At 29.9% G+C, this 25,610-nt stretch overlaps 3 protein-coding genes and 3 long non-coding RNA genes across 8 annotated transcripts in view; 4 read left to right on the top strand and 2 right to left on the bottom strand.

The window, feature by feature from the left end:
- Positions 1-618: 618 nt before the first annotated feature.
- On the bottom strand, positions 619-1,400 carry LOC139430622 (uncharacterized). Its single transcript, XR_011641014.1, has 3 exons — positions 1,124-1,400; positions 791-934; positions 619-673 (listed from the first exon to the last, which is right to left on the bottom strand). It is a non-coding gene; the product is annotated as an uncharacterized lncRNA (long non-coding RNA).
- A 1,961-nt stretch (positions 1,401-3,361) lies between these two features.
- LOC111429196 (uncharacterized) lies at positions 3,362-5,742 on the top strand. 2 transcript variants are annotated; one of them, XR_011641013.1, is made up of 3 exons: positions 3,362-3,809; positions 3,861-5,019; positions 5,084-5,742. It is a non-coding gene; the product is annotated as an uncharacterized lncRNA (long non-coding RNA). The 2 variants fall into 2 exon arrangements; XR_011641012.1 differs by having other exon boundaries at positions 3,362-5,019.
- Positions 5,743-6,844: 1,102 nt separating this feature from the next.
- LOC139430639 (uncharacterized) lies at positions 6,845-7,580 on the bottom strand. Its single transcript, XR_011641030.1, has 2 exons — positions 7,368-7,580; positions 6,845-7,303 (listed from the first exon to the last, which is right to left on the bottom strand). It is a non-coding gene; the product is annotated as an uncharacterized lncRNA (long non-coding RNA).
- A 472-nt stretch (positions 7,581-8,052) lies between these two features.
- LOC111429183 (leucine-rich repeat-containing protein 49) lies at positions 8,053-14,215 on the top strand. The gene is made up of 5 exons (XM_023065029.2): positions 8,053-8,348; positions 8,405-8,907; positions 11,676-13,383; positions 13,430-13,660; positions 13,709-14,215. The coding sequence occupies exons 1-5, from the start codon at positions 8,319-8,321 to the stop codon at positions 13,901-13,903; spliced, it is 2,667 nt and encodes an 888-aa protein (XP_022920797.2). The 5' UTR covers positions 8,053-8,318; the 3' UTR covers positions 13,904-14,215.
- Positions 14,216-14,461: 246 nt separating this feature from the next.
- LOC111429181 (Apoptosis antagonizing transcription factor) lies at positions 14,462-16,005 on the top strand. Its single transcript, XM_023065027.2, has one exon. The coding sequence runs from the start codon at positions 14,541-14,543 to the stop codon at positions 15,969-15,971; it is 1,431 nt and encodes a 476-aa protein (XP_022920795.1). The 5' UTR covers positions 14,462-14,540; the 3' UTR covers positions 15,972-16,005.
- A 3,997-nt stretch (positions 16,006-20,002) lies between these two features.
- Positions 20,003-25,610, top strand: part of LOC111429182 (adipokinetic hormone/corazonin-related peptide receptor variant I-like) — a 64,847-nt gene continuing 59,239 nt past the window's right edge. For both annotated transcript variants that reach the window (XM_071197585.1, XM_023065028.2), the window contains exon 1: positions 20,003-20,210. The gene's annotated coding sequence lies outside the window, so the exon portion shown is untranslated. The remainder of the gene's footprint in view (positions 20,211-25,610) is intronic.

Raw genomic sequence — 25,610 nt, 5'->3', positions numbered from 1 at the left:
GCATATTCGAACGTATGTATACGATGTTAGGTAGATGGTAATCTTCATTAAAAATCCTTTAAAATGAGTACAAACACGACATATTTATAAAAATTGCAAAAATGAGACCAAACATGATTCCATTAGTCGAGATATAAGCAACTTCCGGTTTGAACTGTCATTTTGACAAATTCTTAATTTTTATAAAAAGTCTTAAAATTTATCACAAAAACAAAAATACAATAAAAAAAATTAAAAATTAAGGTTGGTATTAATATTTAATAATTAAATTGCTATCTTCATTGTTGCTAACTTCGGGTTTAACGTTTTTTATTCTAACTTTTTTGTTTTTTGAGATAAGTGTGTCATCTTTGGACTCGTTTTAAAGGTTTTTTAATGAAGATGACAAATATGTCAAAATTGACGTTGACATTTTCATTAATATTAAAGTTTAGCGCTACCTACTACTGCCACTAGAACTAACACTAGACCGAAACCTAGAAACGTTCGGATTTACTCCCCCGTGTCTCAAGACGGCTAAACCGAATGATTCTAATTCTAGGTCTTGTGTTAGTTCTAGTGATAGTGCTAGTGTAAAACTAGAACTACCACTAGACCTAGAACTAGAAATATTCGGGTTTAGCCGTGCGTCTTTAGACTTTTCTAAGTTCTTGTCTAAGACGCCCGGCTAAACCTAAAACTTTCTAGTTCTAGGTATAGTGTTAGTTCTAGTTTTAACTGTTATTTAACCCTAAATTCTTATACATTTTAATTGATCTAAAAAAAAATTTTTTTGATTTAGTCCACTTACCTTGCTTATAATTTCATCCATTTACCCATTTTGAATTAAATACAACCTTTAAATCCAATTAATTATGTGTTTTTCATTAAAAAACTTAAACTCAACGTCAATTTGGATCTTAATCACCATGGTAACCGAGTCAAGTTGGATAACCTCAAAGTAATAAAATTTTATTCCGATTTTTTTATCAATTCTAACCTAATTTGTATTAATTTTAAAACATTTCGAATTCATTACTATTATCTCGCATTCATAATAAATTCGTTAATTATAATTAATTTAAATCGATTCTAATTAAGAGTAATAAATTAAAAATTTTTTTTTTTGATTTAATCCACTTACCTTGTTTATAATTCCCTAGATAAACCAATTTTGAGTTAAATACGGCCTTTTAAACCAATTAAATAAGACTTTTTTCTTAAAAAAACTTAAATTCAATTTTAATTTTAACAAGCATCTGCAATATTTGGATCTTAATCACCATGGTAACCGAGTCAAGTTGGATAACCTAAAAATAATAAAATTTTAACCGTTAATATTTCGCTTTATATTTTAATATTTTTTTAATTTTATTTTATATCTTTTTTTTTATATTTTTATATATTGCTTCTTAAGTGAAATACACTGTATAAATCAGTATAAATAAAAACATAGAAATGTCAATTCTTCCAATGACGTCACAGCAAGGCTTTTGCGGGGGGATACGTTCATAAAAACAGTGTTCATATGGAGTTGGATAACCTTATAGAGTATGTTTACTCAACGGACCTTGAGTAAGATCAAGTAAGATGGTTATAAGATGTAACGAACTCTAAATAAAGAGTTGTATAATAGAACTAGTGTTTAATTAGCTAACATAAGACACAGTCTGTTCAACGCTATTTTTAACTCAATTACGTTTCTAATATCGTAATATTTCAATTTCTTCTTGAATGTTGACAATAGGATTAAGATCTGGGCTCTGTGATGGTGTTTTATCCAAAATCTAGAACTAGTCTGGTTTTTCTATTTTGATAATTATAGTGTTAATTTGAATTTTAATACTCTTAAAACATAGATGTGAGGTTAGTAACGTTTACTTTTTGACAGTTAAAAATCTACATAACCTCAGTTATACTAATCGTAGTTTTTGAAATATAAACTAACTTTTTTTATAAAAATCTTTAAACTGCTTTAAAAAAGAATTTGACAAGAAATTTATTAATTCTTTTTAAATTTAAATCTATTAACTCTGTATACAAAGCTGTAAAATTGGTTGCATAATTATGTTTCATTTCTAACAATATTTTCAGTGTTTTCTAAATTTCCAGCATCATCGCCAAATAGCTCAATCCTTTCGCAATCACTTCGAAATCCGGAAAATTGTGAGCTTTCTTCCGGAACTTGAAGAGAATTGTCTTTTATAAATAACAATTTATTTTCCTTGTTCATTCTTTTATTGAGTTTCCTATATACCACGCAACATGATATAAAAAGTCCTGGAAGTGATATTATCACTATCGCACAATACACGAGAGCGCAATAATACCCTGCTGTACGAATCTTCTCGTTTATCAAAATTAAATATCCGCTGGCACCCACAAAACCAAACAGGATAATTATACATGGAAAATAGGGTATTAACAAATATTTCTTTTTATTTACCACGCCGCAAATATAAGAAATCACTAATAAACAGTTTATTGCGAATAAGGAAAGGGCGCAATTAAAATACCATTGGATTTCGATAAGAGTTCCGATAAATGGGACTGGAATTGTTTGTATACAAAAAGCGATGTTACATTTCGTTTCGAATTTTAATTGATTACTTATAGTTGATTTTGGAGGGTGTTTCTTGTAAAGGTTTTTTGATTTTCTTGATTTTTTCATTTATTCTTAGTTTCATTTCAAAATATGTCAGTTTTAAGACAGATATATGTAACCATGTGCGTAAAAGTAAATAGAAAAATCGTTTACCTTATTTGGTCGAACATAACATTAGATAATGGTTATTTGTCACCTTGTTTATCGAATTATGTGCGAAAATGTACAGAAATAATTTTGAAGTTGCTTATTTTCCGTTAACCTTCATATGTACTAGATCAATAAGAATGATTAATACAATGTTTTCTTTTCTATCGTAGGAATTTGAACAGGTAAAATAGAAAACCCGGAAAAATAGGATAAATCACATGAGTCAGTGTTAATTTCTGAGAAGAAAACGTTAAAATCAACACAAATTTAAATGTTTTTGGTGATTCACATCAACATTTTGTTTTAATTTAATATCGGTATTTTTAGTAAAAGACTGAATAAGATATTTTTAGAACTTCATTGTAAATAATCCCTTTTACTACAGACGCACGTTTATTCCTTTGTTGGCACTGTTAATTCGCGCCTTTTCTATTTTTATTTTACTTATATATTTACATTAATTATATTTATAGTTTTATAAGCTTCGATTTAATCTAACTTTTTATTTGAAAGAAAAATGTAGTAAATAACAAATTTTCAAAAATACAATCCTCAAATTTAATACAAAATCTATAAATTATCACCTTTTTGAATGTTATTTGTGAGAGGAAAAATTGTTGAAAGGAGTTTAGGAAGTTTTGGTTTTATCTTTGTTTTCTCTATTAGATTCTATTATCGAATGTAAATGGAACAATGAAAATATTTGTAAAGGTAAATCATCTCCTTAAATTTCCTACACACGTGGTTATTAATTTTAATAACAATATGGGTATAATGAATTGTATGAAGAGTTCAATACGTAAAGTAAATACAAAAAATATATAATCTCTTATACGCCTTATAGCAACAATTAAAAAATAAGATGGTATATACCCCAAACCCAAGTCGTTATCGATATTTAGCGGCTATTTATAACAAGGCAGAAGTTACGAAACCATTTTGATAAAGTGAGACTTCTCGAAGTTATGAGTCACGCAGAGTACCTATACAAACCGACATAACACACTGACTTTCATAATGGATGGAACAATAACAGACTTGAAAAAAGTTGGAAAGAATCTTTTTTTGATATCAGGTTACATAAGAGATATAATATGGCACAACAAGTATAATAAGACAATTACAGAAAATGGTACCACAAAAAAAATCCTCAGAATAGCGGAGATGACGACGCTGAGACCATGAATAGAACACACCTTCTGGAAGAAGTCATATTCGACATAAAAGAAAGACGCCATAAAAGAAGTGAGGACATCAGAGAGACATGCGATATTGAAGACATTGTGAGAGGAGCCCGCAAAAAACGACAGGAATGGAAACGATCTTGCCAACTACTGCTTCTACTTCTTCAAGTATTGAAGTGATTGAATGCAGTGATTTGACAACTTTGCCAGATAAGTCTATATAGTGTATAATAAGTCCTCCATAGTAATTAATCCCATAAATATGAACCTTGCCACGTTACAGTCGTCGGCTATTTAAAAGCTTGTTCTCAGAAAATTCTCAAAATCGAGATTTTTCCATCTCTAGAAAGATCAAAGTCAAGATTGGCCAACAAAAGCCTCCCGGATAACTTCCTATACACTTATACGATATAAAAAATACATAATATATAATAATAACAAATGCGATATAGAAATTTATTGCTCTCTTTGCTCTCAAATATCATTAAAAAGTCGTTTTGTGGAAGTAGAAATAACTAAAACATCGTATAATTTTCTATCTCCGCAACATTTATATTTAGACATAAAGCGCACTATATAATTAAGATCAACCTCTAGTTAACAATATTGTCACATTGTCGCTATTGACGCACAAGATCAACATTAAACAAATTAAGAAATTTCACTTAAAATACAAAAAAAATTACATAGTTTCATGTCTCATACGAATTAACACATTTATAAATATCTCTAACTTTTTAAACTTTAAAATTTTCGTCGAATTTTTACGAATTTTCCTGATTTATATTAAATTAATAATCTAAATAATTTTTTTTTTATTTCGACTCGTCGTAAATCTCGTGTCCATTTATGGATATATTTATACCGTTTTGAAAAGCAAAAAATGTACGCGCTTCTCGAACATTGTTTATACGTGTGATTAACACATCTCGTGAGCGTCAAACCAGAATTAGTGGGTTCTTCTGATTGGCGTAAGTGTTCGCGCAGGTATATAAAAGCTTAAACGTGTAAAATCCTAACATATTCAAATTTACTTCCAAACGATTCACACTGAAGATTCACTTTATTTTTTTTCCGATTCATTTTTAATAATAATTTAAGGTAAGTTAATATTTAATAATTTTATGTTAAGATTTTTTTTCATAATTTTTTTAATTCTTTCCAGATGATTCCCATCACGTCGATATTAATTGGATTAACTTTTATATCATCTGTCTTATCTGGAATAATTAGACAAGATGATTTCCCATTATTAGCAAATGAGAGGATCAGTAAACGTTCGATTCCGGAAATGACGCGAGAAAAAAGATATATCCTTCAGGAACAATTCAGAACTCCTATTTCAGAAGACTTGGATGTAGCTGCTAATACAGTTTTGGGATATCGATTGAGAAGAACAAGATCGGTTGATATCGTACCTTTGTTAAGAGATAACGAGAACGTTTCCGATTTAGACTTGGCGGAAAATGTGGTTTTCTTTCCATTATTTCGCACGAAAAAAATCTTCAAACGAAGATCTCCCAGAAATGTTCAAGAAAATTACAAGAACGACATCGAAATTAAAAAGTTCGTTAATGACGAATTAAAAAGTGAAGAAACTGAGAAAGTTATAGAAGATGGGTCAAAAATGAAAATACAATAGTCTCGTTTAACGAATGTTAAAAAAATTTTCGTCAAAGATGATGGCTGTTGATATTTAATTTTTTTGATCTTGTAAACGTTTCTTGTCTCATTGTTTATTATTATAAGATTTTTTTATGATTAATTTATATTTTATTTATTTGTTAAAAAAGTATTTAAATAAACCAAAGGTTTCTTTTTAAATTGAATTTAATTACCTAAAAATTAAACCGTGTTCATGTCAATAGTAGAATGTCATGTCATATGTCAAAAATTTAATCAAATGTCACAATGTCCAAAAGTGAAATCATGCTTAAGTTAGTGAGATTAAAAGGAATTAATCATTTTTGTTCAATACAGAGTCGACTAAGATTGGAAATTAATAGTTTTCTCGTATATGAGTACACTTTGTGTTTTTCATTCAGTACTTGTCAAATTGGTGTGAAGTTGGTAATAATTGGTTAGATTAGAGGGGAATTTGGTTATATCATGTTTGAAATCAATGTCACACTGACGTTTCAACTTAAATTAATACACAAAAACTAAAAATAGTAACACAGACAAGAGGAAGCCGATTCACGCATGCATTGTAGTAGACAAACATGGAGCTGATTGAGTAATTTATATACTTAGGGACGGAATTAAGCTCGGATGGTGGAAAATAAAGAAATTCTTAGATCAAAAAAATTATATGTAAACTAAACCTGATTGTTTCTAGGTCTAGTATTAATTCTAGTTTTAATTGTTATTCAGCGTTCCTTTCTAGTTTTAGGTCTAGTGTTAGTTCTAGTTTTGGACTAGCACTAGAACTAACACAAGACCTAGAACTAGAATCATTCGAGTTTAGCCATCTTAAGAGACGTGCCGCTAAACCCGAATGTTTTTAGTTTTCGGTCTAGTGTTAGTTCTAGTATTGCACTAGCACTATCACTAGAACTAACACAAGACCTAGATCTAGAATCATTCTGGTTTAGCCGCACGTCTCTCAAGACGGCTAAACCCGAATGTTTCTAGTTCTTGGTCTAGTGTTAGTTCTAGTATTGTACTAGCAGTATCACTAGAACTAACACAAGACCTATAACTAGAATCATTCAGGTTTAGCCGTCTTGAGGGACGTGCGGCTAGACCCGAATGTTTTTAGTTCTAGGTCTAGTGTTAGTTCTAGTTTTAATTGTTGTTCAGCGCTAGACCTAGAATCATTCGGGTTTTGCCGTCTTGAGAGACGTGCGGTTAAATTCGAATGTTTAATAAAATGATAAAAATATCTAGAAACAGCAAGAATTCTCAACGATAGAATGCCAAGATCATGATTCATCGATTATTCATTTTATTAACTCTGCAAGACTACCAGATTTAGTTTTCATCTGGTTAAACTATATAATTTTCATAAAGGTTTAAATTTTGCATTTCTAAAAAATAGTTTTCTTTTTATTTTTAAGCGATAATTAATACATACAATATAAAATTGTTATCTAGCATAACCAAAACAATTATAATAAGAATAAACGGGCCTACTAATTCTTCTCCTTTTATATTTATGACCCTTCGCACTAAAGTAAGGAATATAAACAACAGTTTCCGCAGTATCCATACTTTCATCAAAATCGGATAGGGATCTTTTCGTCCTAATTAACTCGTTATCCTTATAATTATTAGTAAAAATATCCTTTGTTGTTCCAATAATTGACTTAGACGAACTCAAATAAATAAAATTAATGATGATTAATGTGTAAAGAATTAAAGCTGTTTTTGTTGATGACATTTTCTAAATGAATAAATAAAAAAAAAATTAAGAATGGAAATTAATTAAATTATTATTAAAAACTTACGGTGCGTTTTAAATATAATATTTATGAAGGAGTATGAAGGATTTAAAAATTAATGTCTTAAAAATAAAATTTTTCTTGAATTTATACATCAACCGGGTAATAATAATTGAAGGAGGGGTGAGATGTTTAACGAGAAAATGATGTGTTAACAATTTAGTTACGTCTTTGGCAAAATTTCTTTTGTCGAAAGAAAATAATCGTTTCTAAAGAACAAAACGTGCGTATTTCGGTTGACATCATTTGTGAAAGTTCAACTTGAAGGTGCACTGTTATAATAAATTAATCACTATGTAAATATACAAACGAAAAGAATAAAGAATTGGAATTTTACTTGACATTTTTTTTTGTCATCGTAAATGAATCGATACAAATATAAATATTTATTGCAAAATATTGTTTAAGATTAAAAAAATATTTTAGATGGAACAACCATTAATTATCACTTTGATTTGTTAATTTTTTTTTGTGGTAACCGCGCCATGCTGTCTACTAATTTATAAAATATTGTAAAATAAAACCCGAATGTTTCTAGTTCTAGTTATCTTCCTTTTTATATTCGAAGTATAGCTTTGCGGGTTATTATTAATTTAGTGAAAGATTTTAAAGAATTATTTAAAAAATAATATTGATGTTAAATTACAGGAAACTGTATTCATTTCCAACGTCATATTTATAGGTTAAGTTATCTAATTGAAAATTTATTTACTGTCAAATTTTCGTTCTTGGCACTAACATCGTGAAATAAAATGCTAAAAAAACAGTTTATTGCATAATTCGAGTGTACAGTCACGCAACACTTCATATTAATTCTAAAAATAATTATTTAAACTCATTTTTAATACTTAATAAATAAAATCATGAATAAAATCTTACATTCACGTTAAACTTCAAATTTTATTCATAAATGGAATTATTATCTTTAATTCAAATGAGTGTTTTCGACTTATTTAAATGCCAACGAGTAGTAGTGCAGCTACACTTGTAAGTTTATCTAAACCGTAACAATTTTATTTCAAAAATTAAATGATTTGTTTTAGGATAAAAGAAAATTACACATTAATCAAAATAAATCTTCTGCAAGAATCTCAGACAAAACTAGAGCAATCACAGCACAACACAATAAAGAAAAAGATTTCTTAACGATAGGACCAGCTTTACCATTAACAAATACATTGAAATCATCTTCATCTAAAAATAAAAATGTTAATATTCATAAAGTTGAATCTATTGAAAACGTATCGTTACAAGTCCAACAAAGAGGAAGCACTTTTAAGGTATCGAGGGATCAGAAAGAAAAGGAAAAACACCCGGATAGAGTTTGTTTGGACAGAAGGGGATTAACGGTTATTCCTATATTAGAAAATGAGCCTAAATTAAGATTATTTTCGCTACAGCACAATTTAATCAACACTTTAGAAGGCTTTAAAGAGCAAATGTTTCAGTTTTTAGTGTTTTTAGATATTTATGATAATCAACTGGAGAAAATTGGGTTTTTGGAAAATTTGGAAAATCTTAGGGTTCTACTTTTAGGAAAAAATAGGTTAAAAAACGTATTTTTCAAAGTAATTGTATAATTAGAAGCACATATAAACACGAAAAGTTGAAGCCAGCCACCCAAGTATTCCTGAGCAATCTAATCTTTTTTACTGAACCCTAATAAAAGCACAACTCCTCCTAATAGGATCTATATACCTCCAAATAAATTGCGCAACAATCGCTGTATTACGAAAATTGTGTGGTGTATGGTGTTGGTTGATGCTTTGCGCAACTGGTTGCAGAAATTCAAAATTGTTTGAAATTAGTTGCGCAACTAATTGCATTGTATATGGGGTTTGTGCGTCACATTGTGCAATAACGACAGTTTCTGTTCACATGTGTTAGCAGAAGGTGGTGTATAATATTGCTTCTCTCAATATTGTGTCTTGTTTTTGTACCAGGAATTTTATACAGGGTCGCTGATATGTATGGAAACGGTCAGTTATCTCCTAAAGTAAGATAGCTGGCGAAAAATGTTGAAATACAAAAGATTTAATGTTTTTTAACCCTAGGATACTTAACCAATAAAATAACTATAGTAACTATAATCTCGTCGGGCCGTTTATGCATCCTAGGGTTAAAATCTATTACAATAAATAATATGAAAGATCAAAGAACAAATTATACTCTGTGATGACTTTTTTTTTTTTAATCTTTATTTCTCTAAACTAAATCGATTTAGTTTTGTGTTTTCGTTATTGTTCCCGTAAAATCAAATTCAGTCGAATATAATGTTTTTATACTTTGATTTATATACAAATTTGTGTTTAAATGTAACTTAAAAATGTACTACTTGACGTTCTAATTCTACTGAGGAAGGGTTTGTGCCCAAAACTAGTTTAGAAAAATAAACATTTAAAAAAAAAAGTCATCACCAGAGTATAATTTGTTCTTTGATCTTTCATATTATAATCAAAAAGGGTGAAATGGATAAAAACCTAATCTTATTACAATAAAGACAAACTAAGTATACAGGGGCAGTCAAAAAGTTATGACGAATTACGTTTTCTTTAATAACACCCTGTATATTATTCCATATTTCAGTTTATGTCAAAATTCTAAACAAAATTCGTGTTACATGAATCATAGACCTTCACTTAACCGTTTTCCAAATATCGAGCTTTTAAAAATTTACGAATTTATCTAATTAGTGACGTAATTTAAACTATTTTTGACATATGTTATGTCACTACGTTGCTATGGAGATGAAAAACTTCAAAGGTACTTTGATGAATTATGAACATAATCGATAAAACTACTTTTGTGTATGTAATTTATAAGAGTGATTTTCAAAGTTGAATATCTTGAAAATGGTTAAGTTTAGATTTACGATATGTTACATGAATTTTGTTTAGAATTTCGAGATGAACCCAAATATGGAATAATATATAGGATGTTCTATTAAAGAACACACAACTTGGTTTCGTCATAACTTTTTGGCTGACCCTGTATACTTAATTTGTCTTTATTGTAATACCGTATTTTCTCGTATCTTATCCGCACCTCGATTTTAAAATTACAATGATGGTAAAAAAAGTTAGTTTGTGAATGTAATCCACATCCGATTATAATCCGCCTTTGATTTTAGAGCATATAAAATTAGGTGCGAATTAGATTCGAGAAAATACGGTACTTTTGTATCTTGAGATTTTTTGCTAGCTATCTTACTTTAGGAGATAACCGACCGTTTCCATGCATACCAGCGACCTGTATAACTCGCAATATATGAATACAGTAATCATAGCTACGAACCTACTGTGCACTTGCACTGTTCCACATAAAATGCAACATAGCTTAATAGTATACGCTAGGGTAGCTTTGCAAAGAAAAAGTTTTGCTTGGAAAAGGTGAATATTTCCAGTTCTAGTGTTAGTACTGTTACGTTCAACAAAAATATACCACAATCTAACGCTGAATAACAATTAAAACTGGAACTAACAGTAAACCTAGATCTATTCTCTAATTCCACTTAAGTTTTGCACTATCACTAGAGCTAACACAAGACCTAGAACTAGAATCATTCGGATTTAACCGTCTTGAAGACGTGCGAAGTGGGTCTGAAGACGCACGGCTAAACCCGAAACTTTCTAGGTCTAGTGTTAGTTCTAGTTTTAATTCAATAAAAATATACAACACAGTGATATAAAGTGCGTTTCAAAAGTAACGGATAAATTCGATAAAATCATCACAAACCAATTATGAAAAAATCGCTGAAACGGGTCTAAAGATTTAAATTTTTTGCAATTTTTTGGGGTATATTTTAAATTTTTTCCGCCATTTTTAAACGAGTTATGACGTGATGGAAGTTTTTTTTAAATGGAATACCCCATTTTTTATATCGGAATTTGAAAGAGGATTTTTTTCTGAATTATGTACAATAAATATTAATATCAGTTACATAAGAAAATTTTCGAGAAAAATTAATTTAAAGTTTCATTATTTCCCATTCATTTGATATAGAAAATGGCAGTAGCAGTGCGTAACCATGGCAACCAACTGTTTTGATTTGACATTTCCAAGTGTCAAAATTCGATTTGAAACAGTTTATTGTGCGTTAATGAGATTATTTTGAGTAATATTGTGAAGTTTCTTGTGTTAATTGTTGTTATTCATTGTTATTTGTTGCTATTCGCCAATACCAAAACAAACACTCTTGAACGTTGGCTTCAATCTCGCATACAGGCGGAGATAGGCAATGCTGCTTCTAGTTAAACAATTTCTTTGGTATTTCTCAATAAAAATTTTAGTAAACATTTTTTTTTCAAATTTTAGGATTACAAAAATAGAAGGTCTCGAAAATTTATTAAAAATTGAAGTTTTAGATCTCCACGGTAATCAAATCCAAACTGTAACAAACTTATCAACATTATCGGAATTAAAAGTATTAAATTTGGCCGGAAACCAAATTAAAATAATCAACCAATATGATTTGCAAGGTTTAAATTCTTTGCAAGAATTAAATTTGCGACGAAACAAAATTAAAAAATTACTCGGATTTGGATCCACACCAAACTTAATAAAACTTTATTTAAGTAACAACAACGTTACCAACGTTGAAGATATGACAAGTATAATAAAATCAACGAATATAAAAGAAATTTCTATCGACAACAACCCGGTTTTTCTAAACGGAGATTGCGCATCATTTTTAATATCTTTTTTGCCACTTTTAACCAGCTTGAATTCCATGCAAATTACAGAACAAGTTCGGAAAGCTGCAATGATATGGAGGCGTAAAAAGGAATCTTCAAGTGAATCATTCTTGGACTTGTCTTGCAATGCATCACTAAATGGACGTAGAGAAGAAGTTATTTCGAATGCTCGTACAAATTGGGAATTGTTAAGATCGCAAACGAAATGTTTAACGAATTGTTCCGTATCAATTGTTAAAAAATTACAACCGGATGCTGATTTTATTCTAACCAGTTTATCAAAACCGGAAAATCGGAATGTTTTAAAAATTAAATCGAAAGTTGCAACGAAAGTTCCCGCATTAAAAGAAAAAAAGGTGGTGTTAAGAAGTGGTTCTCAAGATACTGATAATTCCCAAAATACTTCGTCGTCAAATACTTCGAATAGCGGTGAATTTTTTCGGTTACCTCCAATTTTAGTTCCTATTATTAACAAAATGGAACAAAAAAATCAAAACGTAATAAAACCATCAAATAGTTTATCTAGTATTGGTCCAAATATCGATAGTAGTGTTAGTTCATTAAATAGTACTCATTCTGACAGCGATTCTGATAGTAATTTAAGTGATTCTAAAAGTATTGAAGAATCAATTAAAAACGATTGTAACGAAAATCCAATCAAACAACCAGAACCCACCCCCAACATAAAAGAAATTAATCTCCCAAAATCATCATCAAACACAGATTCATCAAGTAACATCTCCACAAACACGGCAATATCAAACGTAACGATTCCAAGTAATTCAGATTTAAATCCATCTTCAAAAAGTAGTTCAAAAAGTGTTTCAAGAAGTATAAAAAGTGCTACTAATTCACGTTTAGTTCACAATTCTAAAACGAATGTAAGGGCAGCTACGGCAAAACCAAAAAAGTCATCTCCCGTTAATGCTGCGTCAAAAGAACGAGAACAAGGTGGTGATTATTTGATTGAAATTTGTGGTCGATATTTAAATGTTTACGGACAAGCTGCGTTAAGATTTATTGATAAACCGTGGAGTCCAAGTAAAGCTAATGACGTTACGACAATTAATTTTAATTACGCTAATTTTAACGGGATAACGCCGATTTTGAGTAAAATAAAAATGAGATTTCCAAACGCGGAAAATTTTAATTTTCAAGAAACCAACATTCAATTTATTGGGCAATTAAATGCTTTAGCTGAAATTCAAGGTTTGGTTACTTTAAATATTGGGGAAGAAGGTAATCCGGTTGTTAAAAAACCATCTTGGAGAAGTTACGCGATTTATAGGTTATCTCATTGGGGTTTAAAAATTATTAATGGAGAGAAGGTATTTTGAAATTTTTTTTTTGTTTGGGTTGATGTTTTTTTTTTAGATTGAAGATGAAGAAATAAAATTAGCTAATGAAGAATACAAAAGTTTAAGTGATTTGGTTTTATGGTCTTTACCAGAGCCTTTATTACAGCCCCTTTTAACAAGACTTCACATCGATTTATCCCAAACTAAAGAACAAAGTGCTAAAAAATGGTTGCTTGGAGTTGATCCTGCACTTCGAAGTGTTGTAAGTAAAGAAGCGTTACAATGGAAAAAAGGAAATGTACCACAAGTAAGTTATTTCATCTTGAAATATTTGATTTATAAATATATATTTTAGGAATGTTTGTTATCTCGACAAAAAGCGAAAATATATTGCAGTTCCATAATTGACTTGACTTGTAATGCTATTAAAAAGCTTCGACTTCTCGATCAACAATGGCCAGCTATTTTACAAGAAATGGTTCAAAATACTTTATTGGATTACTCCCAATTAGATATGTATATGAAAAAGAAATTGAAAGAATTAGGATAAATTTTTATAAAAATGAGGTTAAAAAATATTAAGTAATTGGTAGCGCCATCTTTTAGCGAAAAACAAAATTCTATAAAGGGCGCTATTTAAATTTATTACCTTTGCAATTATTACCTTTAATTACCATTTTTTAAGATGTAATTCCTAAAATATCTATTTCATATTTATTTTTTATGATGTAGTAATTCTTTTTCACTGCCATGTAAAAGTAAAGATTACGCACAGTATTACCTAAATACTAAGTACAAATTACTCTTATTATCAATTCCTACCTATTATTACTTCTTTAATAAACTTAATAAATCCAAGGAATTCTCTTTCTATGTTATTAATGATGAAAAATGCTTACCTTTATCAAAAAATTGATTTGGATTTGAAATAAGACCATGACGGCAACTGTAAAACAAAAAAAACCGGGTATTATTTTTTTATTATTTTCAACATTTCTAATATTATTTTTATATTTATGAATAAATTTAAGTAATATCTTAATAGAAATATACTTTAACAATTTCTTAATAAAAAGAATTTTAAAATAATTTAAACATTTTAACATGTCATACTTCACACGTGTTATAAATTGACACAAAGTTTTTTGAGGTTATATTTTCCACGATTTATTTAAAAATCAACGATAATGAATAAAAGCCAATCTTTAGCCGATAGAATATCGACTCTGTTAAGTACTACACCAGCGTCTTTTGACCCGGAAGATGAAATTAACGAAGAAACCGCGAAAGTCACAGAGGGGGCTCTTGAAGATGATGATGATACAGAGGATGTTATTTTAAGTCGCTTTCGTAAGAAAAACGTTGAAATTCTTGAAGATGTAGATGCAAAATATTCCGGGAAGAAAGGAAATCGTAAGAACTTTAAAGAATCTGATGAAGAATTTGATACAGAAAGTGAAATCGGACATGATTCAGGAAGTGGTGATGATGATGTTGATGAAGAAGAAGATAGTGGTGAAAATGATGAAAATGAAGAAGATTATAATAGTGATGATGGTGAGGATGATAAAGATGAAAGTGAGGATGAAGAAGGAATAAGTATTGATGGTGATGATCATAATTTTAAACATATTAAAGAAGAAAATGTTTCGGGGCAATTAAAAAAGGGTTTGTGCATAAGAACTCAATTAAATATTTGGGAAAATTTATTAGAAATGAGAATACAAATGCAAAAATGTCTTGTAGCTTCAAATAAAATGCCACAAAAAGAAACTTATAATCAAATTCTTGAACATACAGATTTTAAGAAAAAAGTAAATGAAACTAAAAACTCATTAAGTAATACTTTAAATAAATTATTAGAGTTACAAAGTTTAGTTTGGAAAAAATATCCTGATACGAAAAATTTATTGAAACCTGCAAAAAGTGCATCAAAATCAGAGGAAAGTGATGAAGAAATTCCAAGTGATTCTGATGTTGAATCAGACACTAATGAAAGTGAAGATGAAATTAAACCCCCTAAAAAACGAGTTAAACTATTAGATTATGAAAAAATTCTTGATGAAAGACATAAAAATTATCAAGATTATCGTAACTCAACAATTCAAAAATGGAATGATAAAACCATAATTGGATCAAAATCGGATTTACAACACTCAGTTTTAAATCAAATTAATCATATTTTAACAGACAGATCAAGATTAATTAAGCGAACTCAAACCAAACGATCTAATTATGAAATAATAGGAGAAAAAGATTCAGAACAAACTGAAAATGAAAAATCTGATGAAGAAAAACAGCAAGAATTGAATCCAGAAATTTTTGATGATGATGATTTTTACCATCAACTTTTAAGGGAACTTATTGAAGTGAAATCAGCTGATTTAACTGATCCCGTACAATTAGGACGACAATGGATTCAATTGCAAAATTTAAGGAGTAAAATGAAACGAAAGATCGATACGAGAGCTACAAAAGGGAGGAAAATAAGATATACAGTTCATTCGAAATTAGTTAATTTTATGGCTCCTATTGATGAAGGAAGTTATACGGAAGAAGCTAAAGTTGAATTATTTAGTTCTATTTGTGGTAAAAATGAAATTGTACATAAAAGTTAAGGTGTTTATGAGAATAAATTAATTCACGAAATGATTTCTATTTTTAATTAAAAAAATTATGTTAATCTTGCTAAAATATCGCGTCAATCGTATTGAAAGGTTAAAAATGTTTTAGTAAATAAAAGTTTAATTGGCAAATTACGTTTGATGTTTAATAAATGTTTGGTTACATTAATAGAAATCGGCTTAAATTAATAGAAAAGTATCTTGGGGAGGGTTTACTTTACCGAGTAAATGTTACTTGAACTAATTTGCATCGCAAATTGCATTTGGTATTGTTAACAGTCCGCAGTAATTCACAATTAGTTCGAACCCACAGTTAAATTTGGATGTTGGTTGATTTTGAAATTGGCTTAAATTCATCTATATCCAGTATGTAATTGTAAATATTACGTTACAATAAAAACCATTAATTCAAATTTAAATCTCCCCAAACATAATTTTTAAAGCTACATAAATTAATTAAATTTTCCTCAAAATTAACAAAATAAATCACTTTTTGACATTTTGAACTGTCAATTTAATCTCTATGAACATCGCGCATAATTCAATTAATTTATTTCATAGATTTACCTTAAAGAATAGTTAAAAAAATGATTTTATTATTTATCTATTTAAAATTTAACTTGATTCCATTTTAAAAATGTTATAAAACGAATTTAATAGTTATTTTATTAAATTTAAATTGACAACAAAAATTAATTTTGACATTTTTAAACGTCAATTATTTTTTATTATACAGGGTGTAACAAAAATATGCAATATAGCTGGTATATACGTCACTTGTAATTTAAATGAAAAATGTTTTAAATAAAAGTTTCCTGGTTACTTTTTTAGGCAATTTTGAGGTTGTCAAGCACAATGAATTTGGTGTCGTCATCTGCGGCTGTTTTAGGCCGTTCACTTTTCTAACGCTTCCGGTGTTAAAGAATTTCTTTAAGATATTGTACCTACCGAGTCCAAAATTGTAAAATTTCTGTACCTTGGTAAATATTATTAAAGAGTACACAAAGTTCACTTTGAGTACGTTTTCTATCGCCGCGCAGTAGCCGTACATCATAAAAACTTCATTTCGTTGTTGTTCGCTTAATTACGCCATAATATGCAGTTGTAACTAACAATTTTTTGACGTTTAATGGTGTCATTTCAGTTTCTACTTTGATTTTAATTTGCTGATTAAATATTTTTAGAAAATTGAATTTTTCTGTAAATATTTTTTCTTATAAAACCTGATGATGTGATATATCTATTGCAGACAAATGGTTATTTCAGGTAGATAGCTTTTTCCTACTCAAATACTGTCTGCCTAGGCAAACAGTAGTTCGTTACAGTTTTCTCATTAAATGTCTAGGCAAATACTATTGGAGAAGACAAATAGTATGTGTCTAAGCTTGTTTTAGGCAAATACAATTTTTTCAATACAATGCAATATAGAGTAGATACCTGTTCACAATAAAATAAAGTAGTTTCTGTCGTTATCCAAATACTTTTCTTAAATTAAAGTCACTAATGAGTGTCAAACGAGTCAAATTATTTGCGTATCATTTTCAAAAAATGCATAACACAGTTTTATATACTTTTATTAAGTTTAATAAAAATACAAATAAACGATTTATTTCTTGAAGACTTAAATACAAAAATGTACTTGTTTTGACAATTGTTGCTGGAATGGCATCTACATTGCACATCATCTTATTTTTTAAACAAGTACATCTTTTTGTACTACACTGAAATTTCGAAGGCTGGCACTGGCATTTTGTCGTCCCTTGTCCAGAAAACAGGGACTGTGATGTGCAGATCTCTTTTAAAGAAATAAAGCATTCCTGGGGTTGGGTTGGGTTGATTTAAAGAGCTATTTGCCTAAAAATATTTTAGCCATATGGTATTTGTCTAGGAAAGTAGAATTTAGACTGAAATAAATGGAATAAAACTGTTTGCCTAGGCAGATAGTATCTGACTTGGAAAAAGCTATTTAACTGAAAGAACCATTTGCCTGCGATATATCCATCGAATAGAATGAAATATTACCTATCAAAATACGCAAAAAAAATCTATGTACATAGGTATCCCAAGGATAGTAGCATCTAACAGGAGTGCTACATCTATTGTTGTTCTGTAGTCCACTATGGGTTGGTTGTCCGCACTCTACGTCACATTAATTGCCACGCCCAGTTAACTGTCATTGCGTTTTATGCGTTGGTATGTTTTTAGAGGTTATATGATAGACGTCTAAAAAAATAAAACGTGCCGAATGGTGTGACGTAGTGTGCCGGCACGTTGTTACAACAATGGATGCAGCAGTCCTGCTTGATTCTGACCTTGTATGTATTCCATTTAGAGATAACAATGTTGGTTACCATAGCAACGAAACTAAGAACAACACAAACAAACAAACATAGCCAGAATATGCGCCATAATTAACCAGGAAACTTTGTCGTGTACCGGGAATTTCATTTAACTTCCACTATAGTGTAGTAACCATAGTTACGAAATTACTATGCACTTGCTCTGTCCCACATAAAATACAACATAGCTTAATAGTACAGACACGTCTCTCAAGACGGCTAAACCCGAATGATTCTAGTTCTAGGTCTTGTGTTAGTTCTAGTGACAGTGCTAGTGTAAAACTAGAACTAACACTAGACCTAGAATTAGAAACATTCTTCAGTCTTCACACGCACGGCTAAACCCGATATTTTCTAGTTCTAGATCTAGTGTTAGTTCTAGTTTTATTTCAATAAAAATATGTAACCTGAAAATATGTAAAAAATGTCTTATAGGATAATTATTATTCTCAGGAAGGATTGTGGGCAATAAAATCGCAATTAATTGATTCACCAATATTTCGCATCTATTTTCGACTGTTACTTGTCAACGGTTAACCGTTAATCTCACTCACTCAGAGTTAACCCACGTGGTAAGTCATGCCACTTAACTCAAATTTTACACGTGGTTTCCTTGACAATGTTTAAAGTTTTCGCTAATTTAGTGCAATTGTAAGTAATTTGTAGCTTTATTTACTTTGTATTTCTTAGTACGAACTCACCCTGAGGAAGCGTCGAAAATAGATGCGAAATATTGGTGAATCAATTAATTGCGATTTTATTGCCCACAGTCCTTCCTGAGAATAATAATTATCCTTCAAAAGTGCTAACGGGATTGAGGAAAAAATCTCCTGCTTATATCTTATGTTAACTAGCGTTACATACCACTGATCTAGAACTAATATTAGACCTAGAACTAGAAACATTCAGACATGTTGCATTTTATGTGGAACAAACTAAGTAGGTACGCCCTGGTTTTTATGGAAATATATTTTTGTATATTGCATTTTAAGTGAAATTCACTGTATACTAGCTATATTCCATATTTACCTGTATAATTAGAAAATCTATATTCGATTTACTATGTATAAGAAATATATATTGGAAAAACAAAATTGGCGACAATTTATCAATTTAATCAATTCTAAGATTACTTTTTGAATAAAACAGCTTACGAGGCTACAATTACAACTGTATAAATTTGGTCAGTTCTGTACATAAATTAACGTGTCTAAATCGTAGTTAATCTGAGGATTGCCCTAATATTTATTCGCTTTCAGCTAAATCCGCAGATTTCGGTGGGTTATATGAACGTAATTTAACATAATTTACACGAATTCAAATCTACAACCACCTCCCCATAATTAATTAATCCGCTTTTTTGCTTCATCATCATTAAGTGATATCTGTACTCGTATAAAAAAGTCACTAATTTATTATGATAAAAGTTGTTGGCTAATTCCAAAACGTTTTTACGATTTTTGATAAAAAAGATAATTTTTTTTCTGTTTTTTATTTATAGTTACCGCCTTCGAGTTCAATTTGGATTTTTAGAGATTATTTGTGTACGATTGCGTGAAAGAGTTCGAGTTCGGTTTGTTTATTTTTTTAAATTTTATTTTCAAAATTAAAACGAAAAAAATATGTAGACTGTGATTAGAGAGAAGGGGTTGACCTATAAGGTCAATCGTCTGATACCTAAACGACAGTTTACTTGTGGTTATTTGAATCTTACGATCACTTTTCGCTACTTTAAACATTTAAAGTGCTAAAGTGTTAATTGAATTATTAAAAAACGTGTAAATGCATTAGAGCATTAATTTCTTAATCGTGGTGATTAATTTATTACATAGGATTTTATTATTTTATCGGTTAATCCAAGGATTTTACTTTATTAACATCAAACTTTTACAACGTAAGTGATTTTCTTTATTACTTTTTACTTAATACGTGATATGTATCATTATTTATTTTGATACATCGCGTATTCCTAAGAGATTGTTGCTTCAAGTTTATTTTATAGAAGCTTTTCTCCGGGGATAATATATCACTTGAAAAAATAGTCAGGTTATAAAAACCATTATTCATCAAGGGAAAAGTTTTAGTTGACTTTCACCGATTAAAGTCGTAAATTATAACGGCACAGAATAAAGGGGATTTTACTGAAATTTTAGTGCGGAGCAACATTTATTTAGCAACATTGGTGGCATCATCTTGAACATTATCTCGCGAATCTTCAGATTAAATTCGGGAATTGACTTTTTTAAAATATGACCCAACTTGAGAGTCACCCATTAAACATTGCATATTGTAATCCAAGATCAATACCCAATAAATAATCGTCGTCTGTTCCTGTATTTAATACCACATCACGTTACGCCCATTGACTCAAATTTGCATAATAAATTACCATTTCGTAAAATTTATTGCTTATCAATATTCAATAACACACAAATATAACATGGAAAATAAAAATTTTTAATTAATGTAAATAAATTTATGGTATTTATTTATTTTGTTTAGATACAAAGTGATGATATATAACAGATTTTGTTTCGTAACCCAACCTCAACAATTTTAGAAAATAATTTTAATAAAAAAGTTTTATTTAAGAATTTAATCTCACATTTTCGAAATTCTGTTGATGGTGTTAAAATAACTGACAGTGATACGGGTTTTATTGGAAATCTGCTCATTTATAAGAGACAATATCGATTTGTTACTGAACATTTAGTTTTCATTTGAAAAATAAATTGAATTGCTACAAATAGAACTTTTTTGCAGAGTTTGTTAAATTAGAACAACACTCGAGCTATGCAGGAAATTTAAATGTGATAAATTTTGTTTAAAAATACCGAATAGTAACAATCTTAATTATTGCACTCTTTAAATAATAAAACTAGAATGTACACCAGGGGAAAATTTCAATTTGACAAAAGGAATCAATTTCAATTTGGCGTCACATGTGCATGAGAATCACGAGATGCACCTTTTGTACGTTCCAATGTAAGCGAGCTTTTGCGAATTGCCCCTTTACACTTTACACGTTCTGATTCACAATGGGACAATAAATCCTCACGTTTATGGACCAAGAACGAAAAGTTCAAGCTCCTGGGTAGTTTTTTAACAGTTTCACAATACTTTTCACAGCCAAAAGTGTTCTATGTCAAAAAAATAAAATAAAACTGATAAGATCTACTAACAAAAATACGTTAGTAAATAATTATAACGACCACGTGCTGATATAATTGAAACTTAAAACTGATGATATAATTGAGTGGAAGTCTACAAAAAAGAAAATTAATCGCATGTAAAGACCTCTTCTGGGATTTGCGGGAGATAACTCCTTACAAAAAAAAATTAGATAACCCTAGGAGACGGAAATTTTTTAAAGCTGAGTAATTATGCGTTGGTGTAAATAATCCGTTTCGTGTTTTGACAAAACCGATCGTTCGCCGAGAATAAAATACAAGATACATGTACTGGAGATTAAGAGAGAGTCGGTCGATCGAGCTACAGTCCGATAAACAGAATTAATGAGCGATAAAGGTCGAGACCCCATGTGTCCCGATTTAATGCAACAGATTGACTCAATATATTAACTATTTTATTGAAAATTAAACACATAAAAATAAATAAATTGAAAAGTGTACTAAGGCTCACTTTTACCACTTCTTGATAAATTTATCCGATAGATAAATCCAGCTCTTAGGTCCATTACTACCATCTTTTAGTTAAATTTATCTTATGGACAAATCCATCTACTAGCCAATCAGAGTGCGTAAAACCGTGGTAATAATCCCTTAGATAGCTTAACCAGAAGATGGTAGTAACGAGCCTTAGCCAATGAGAGCGCTTAAAACCGCCGTAACCATGGCAACTATCCTCTAGATAGTTTATCAGGAGGATGGTAAAAGTGGGCCTAAATTAGTTAGAAAAAGTTATATATTTGCGTGAGTTACGCTCAATTTTTTGTCTATGATAAATCGTTTCTTTCCTATTTCGGGTACGCACATTTTTTACTGCATGTAAGATAAGATACAAGAGATATTATCAGTCAGAGATTAGGTAAATTACCATTATAGTAGAATAGAATAATTTTCGTTCATTGAACTAAAGCTAGAATTATTACTAGGAGTAACACTAGACCTAGAACCAATGTCACCATATGGATTGATTTTGTCATTGTGGTATTACAATATTTAAAACATCTTCAAATCTTAGAACTACAAAGGCTTTCACTGACGGTGTTAATTAAATTAACACTAGACTTAGAACTAGAAACGTTCGGATTTAGCCGCACGTCTCTCAAGACGGCTAAACCCGAATGTTTCTAGTTCTAGTGCTACTGTTAGTTCAAATTTTAGCTGTTATTCAGCACCAGGTTGTTGTATATTTTTATTGAACTAAAACTAGAACTAACACAAGACCAAAAACTAGAATCATTCGGGTTTAGCCGTCTTGAAAGACGTGCGGCTAAATCCGAATGTTTCTAGTTCTTCGGCTAGTGTTAGTTCTAGTATTGCACTAACACTATCACTAGAACTAATACAAGAACTAGAATCATTCGTGTTTAGCCGTCTGGAGAGACATGCGGCTAAATCCCAATGTTTCTAGTTCTTCGTCTAGTGTTAGCTCTAGTATTGCACTAGTACTATCACTAGAACTAATACAAGAACTAGAATTATTCGGGTTTAGCCGTCTGGAGAGACGTGCGGCTAAACCCGAATGCTTCTAGTTCTAAGTCTAGTGTTAACTGTTACTACAACTAACATTAGACCTAGAACTAGAAACATTCGGGTTTAGCCGTCTTGAGAGACGTATTCGTATGAGAGATTTTTTTTGATTTTTGGAGAAATTCTGATTTATTAAATATTTTATTATATGGAACGATGGTAAAATTGTTTTTTGGAAAAGCGTTTGATCTAAAATTAAATAATAGTGGTATTTAAATAATAACAACGAGCAGATATTTAGTATTCTTGATAAATTAATGATGAACAAAGCAAAAGATTTATATGCGTTAAAAAAATATACAGCTAAAGATCAAGTTTCTGTTTTATTTTTTCTTAATTTATGAGTTGAGTTGGTAATAAAAGTAGGGTTATATATATTTCAGTAAAATCATCTTCATTAATCCATTTTAGTACTGGATTCTGAAACAACCCATTAACAAAGTTTATATAACACGATTTTAACTACCCGTTATATGTATGTGTCTATGGTATTAAACACTAATCGCATAAAAACTTTTCCAAAATACTAATAGAATTCCCATTTCACTTTGCTTTTTCGGTTTTTTCGATCAATAGTATTTTTTCTTTGGTGAATAATATTATTCGTTTATCAAGAAAAAGAATAACGAAGCCGGGTATAGTATTTCAACGCGGAGAAAGCAGATGCCGCCGGTAACAAAAACCGGGAAAATAACGTCATTGTGTCACATCTATTATTATAGTATATTGTTGCCAACGGATTTGTCGGAGTATTGGACGAAGGAAAATAAAATAACGAGTTATCGTTATCGTGCCCTTGAAATTAAAGGGCTTCACGTGCGTAACATTCCGTATATCGATAGATCGGAAAGAAAGATTATCGCTTCATCCGTACGATGACCGATGTGTGTATTATTTACTATCGTATATTCAATAAAAAGAATCATCTTAGGTGTCGTGGAAATTTTTAAAAAAATTCGAAGTACTAAATATATTATACAGGGTGTGTCAAATATCTGGAATATTGCCAATAACTTCGCCATTTGTGGTTTCAAAGAAAAATGTTTTAGATATAAAATTCTTTATTAATTGTGACAACCAAAGTTGTTATTTTAAATGGGATGCATATGTTTTTTTTTACATATTTTGATAGAAGGTAACTCCCTCTACGCGATAAACATATCAAATCATATGGTTGTATAAGAAAAAAATCTCGAAAAAATGCGTTCTCTGAAAATGTTAAATCAGCAAATTACAATCAAAGTAGGCGCCGAAATAACGCCGTTGACAGCTTTAAATGTCAAAAAATTGACAGTTTAAACAAATATGGCGCAATTAATCGATCGACCCATACATTATTAATTTTTCAAAATTGTTGAAACTGTTATTCTTTTGACATTTAAAGCTGTCAACGGCGTTATTTCGGCGATTACTTTGATTGTAACTTGCTGATTTAATATTTTCAGAAAACGCATTTTTTTCTTATACAACCGTATGATTTGATATGTTCATCGCATAGAGGGATTTGTCCTATATCAAAGTATGCTAAAAAAACATATGCATCTCATTTAAAATAACAATTTTGGTTGCCATAGCAACGAAACAAAAAACAATACAAACAAGCAAATATCGCTAAAAAATGCGCCACGATTAATGAAGAAACTTGTATTTGAAACATTTTTCTTTAAAACCACAAATGGCGAAGTTATTGGCTATATTCCAGACATTTGACACACCCTGTATATTATGTATGTTGAATATACAGGGTGATTTATAACATACGGAGCAGACTAAAAGGGTACTAGGAGTATAGATATTTTCTTAATAATGTTTTGACCACAACTTAATAATCACAAAGATATAGAACGTTAAAGTTGAATTAATGGCTGAGCATTTCTTACCATATACGGTATTACGCTACGTTTAAATTCAAACTACGAATATTTCGGGGTTACTTAAACAATGCATAATTAACAAAAATAATAAAATCTTTATAATATAGCAGTTACGGCTATTTAAAAATTTGTTAAAACGCTCAAACCGTGGTGTTTGTTTATTGAGAACCTCTGATACCATGTTTTTATTGCTGCCAATCCAGTTGATTTGGTTACTTAACAACGGATAAGTATTTTAATTATTCTTTAATGAATTTCAGCGGTTCTCAAAAAAGGACGTTAAATTATTTAAAAAATTAACATGCGATATCTATGTAACTATTAAGTTTTTAACAAAACATTATTAAAAAAATCTCTTCAGTTTTACCTCTAGTACCTACCCTTTTAGTTTGCACCGTATGTTATAAATCACCCTGTATAGTTTCTTACAAAATTGACTATACAGTTAAGCAAAAGTGATTAATTTTAGGTTGGTATTATATTTTAATACGCTTTTGGCCCTCCATTGGCGTCAATTATCGCCTGCATTCGAAGTGGCATGAACTACACTAATTTTTTGGTGTAGTTTGGCGAAATTCTATCCCAAATTTTACAAATTTCATTTTTCAATTCGCTTTTATTTCGGCACTTGCTACTTTTTAACTGAAACTTAACTTCTCCCCATAGATGTTCAATAAGATTTATATCCGGAGACTGTGGTGGTAT

The sequence above is a fragment of the Onthophagus taurus genome, chromosome 7 (genome assembly GCF_036711975.1).
Source record: "Onthophagus taurus isolate NC chromosome 7, IU_Otau_3.0, whole genome shotgun sequence".
In the NCBI taxonomy this organism is placed as follows: Eukaryota; Metazoa; Arthropoda; class Insecta; order Coleoptera; family Scarabaeidae; genus Onthophagus; species Onthophagus taurus.
Note: the sequence above shows the minus strand (reverse complement) of the source record. Positions and strands in the feature narration are given on the sequence as shown.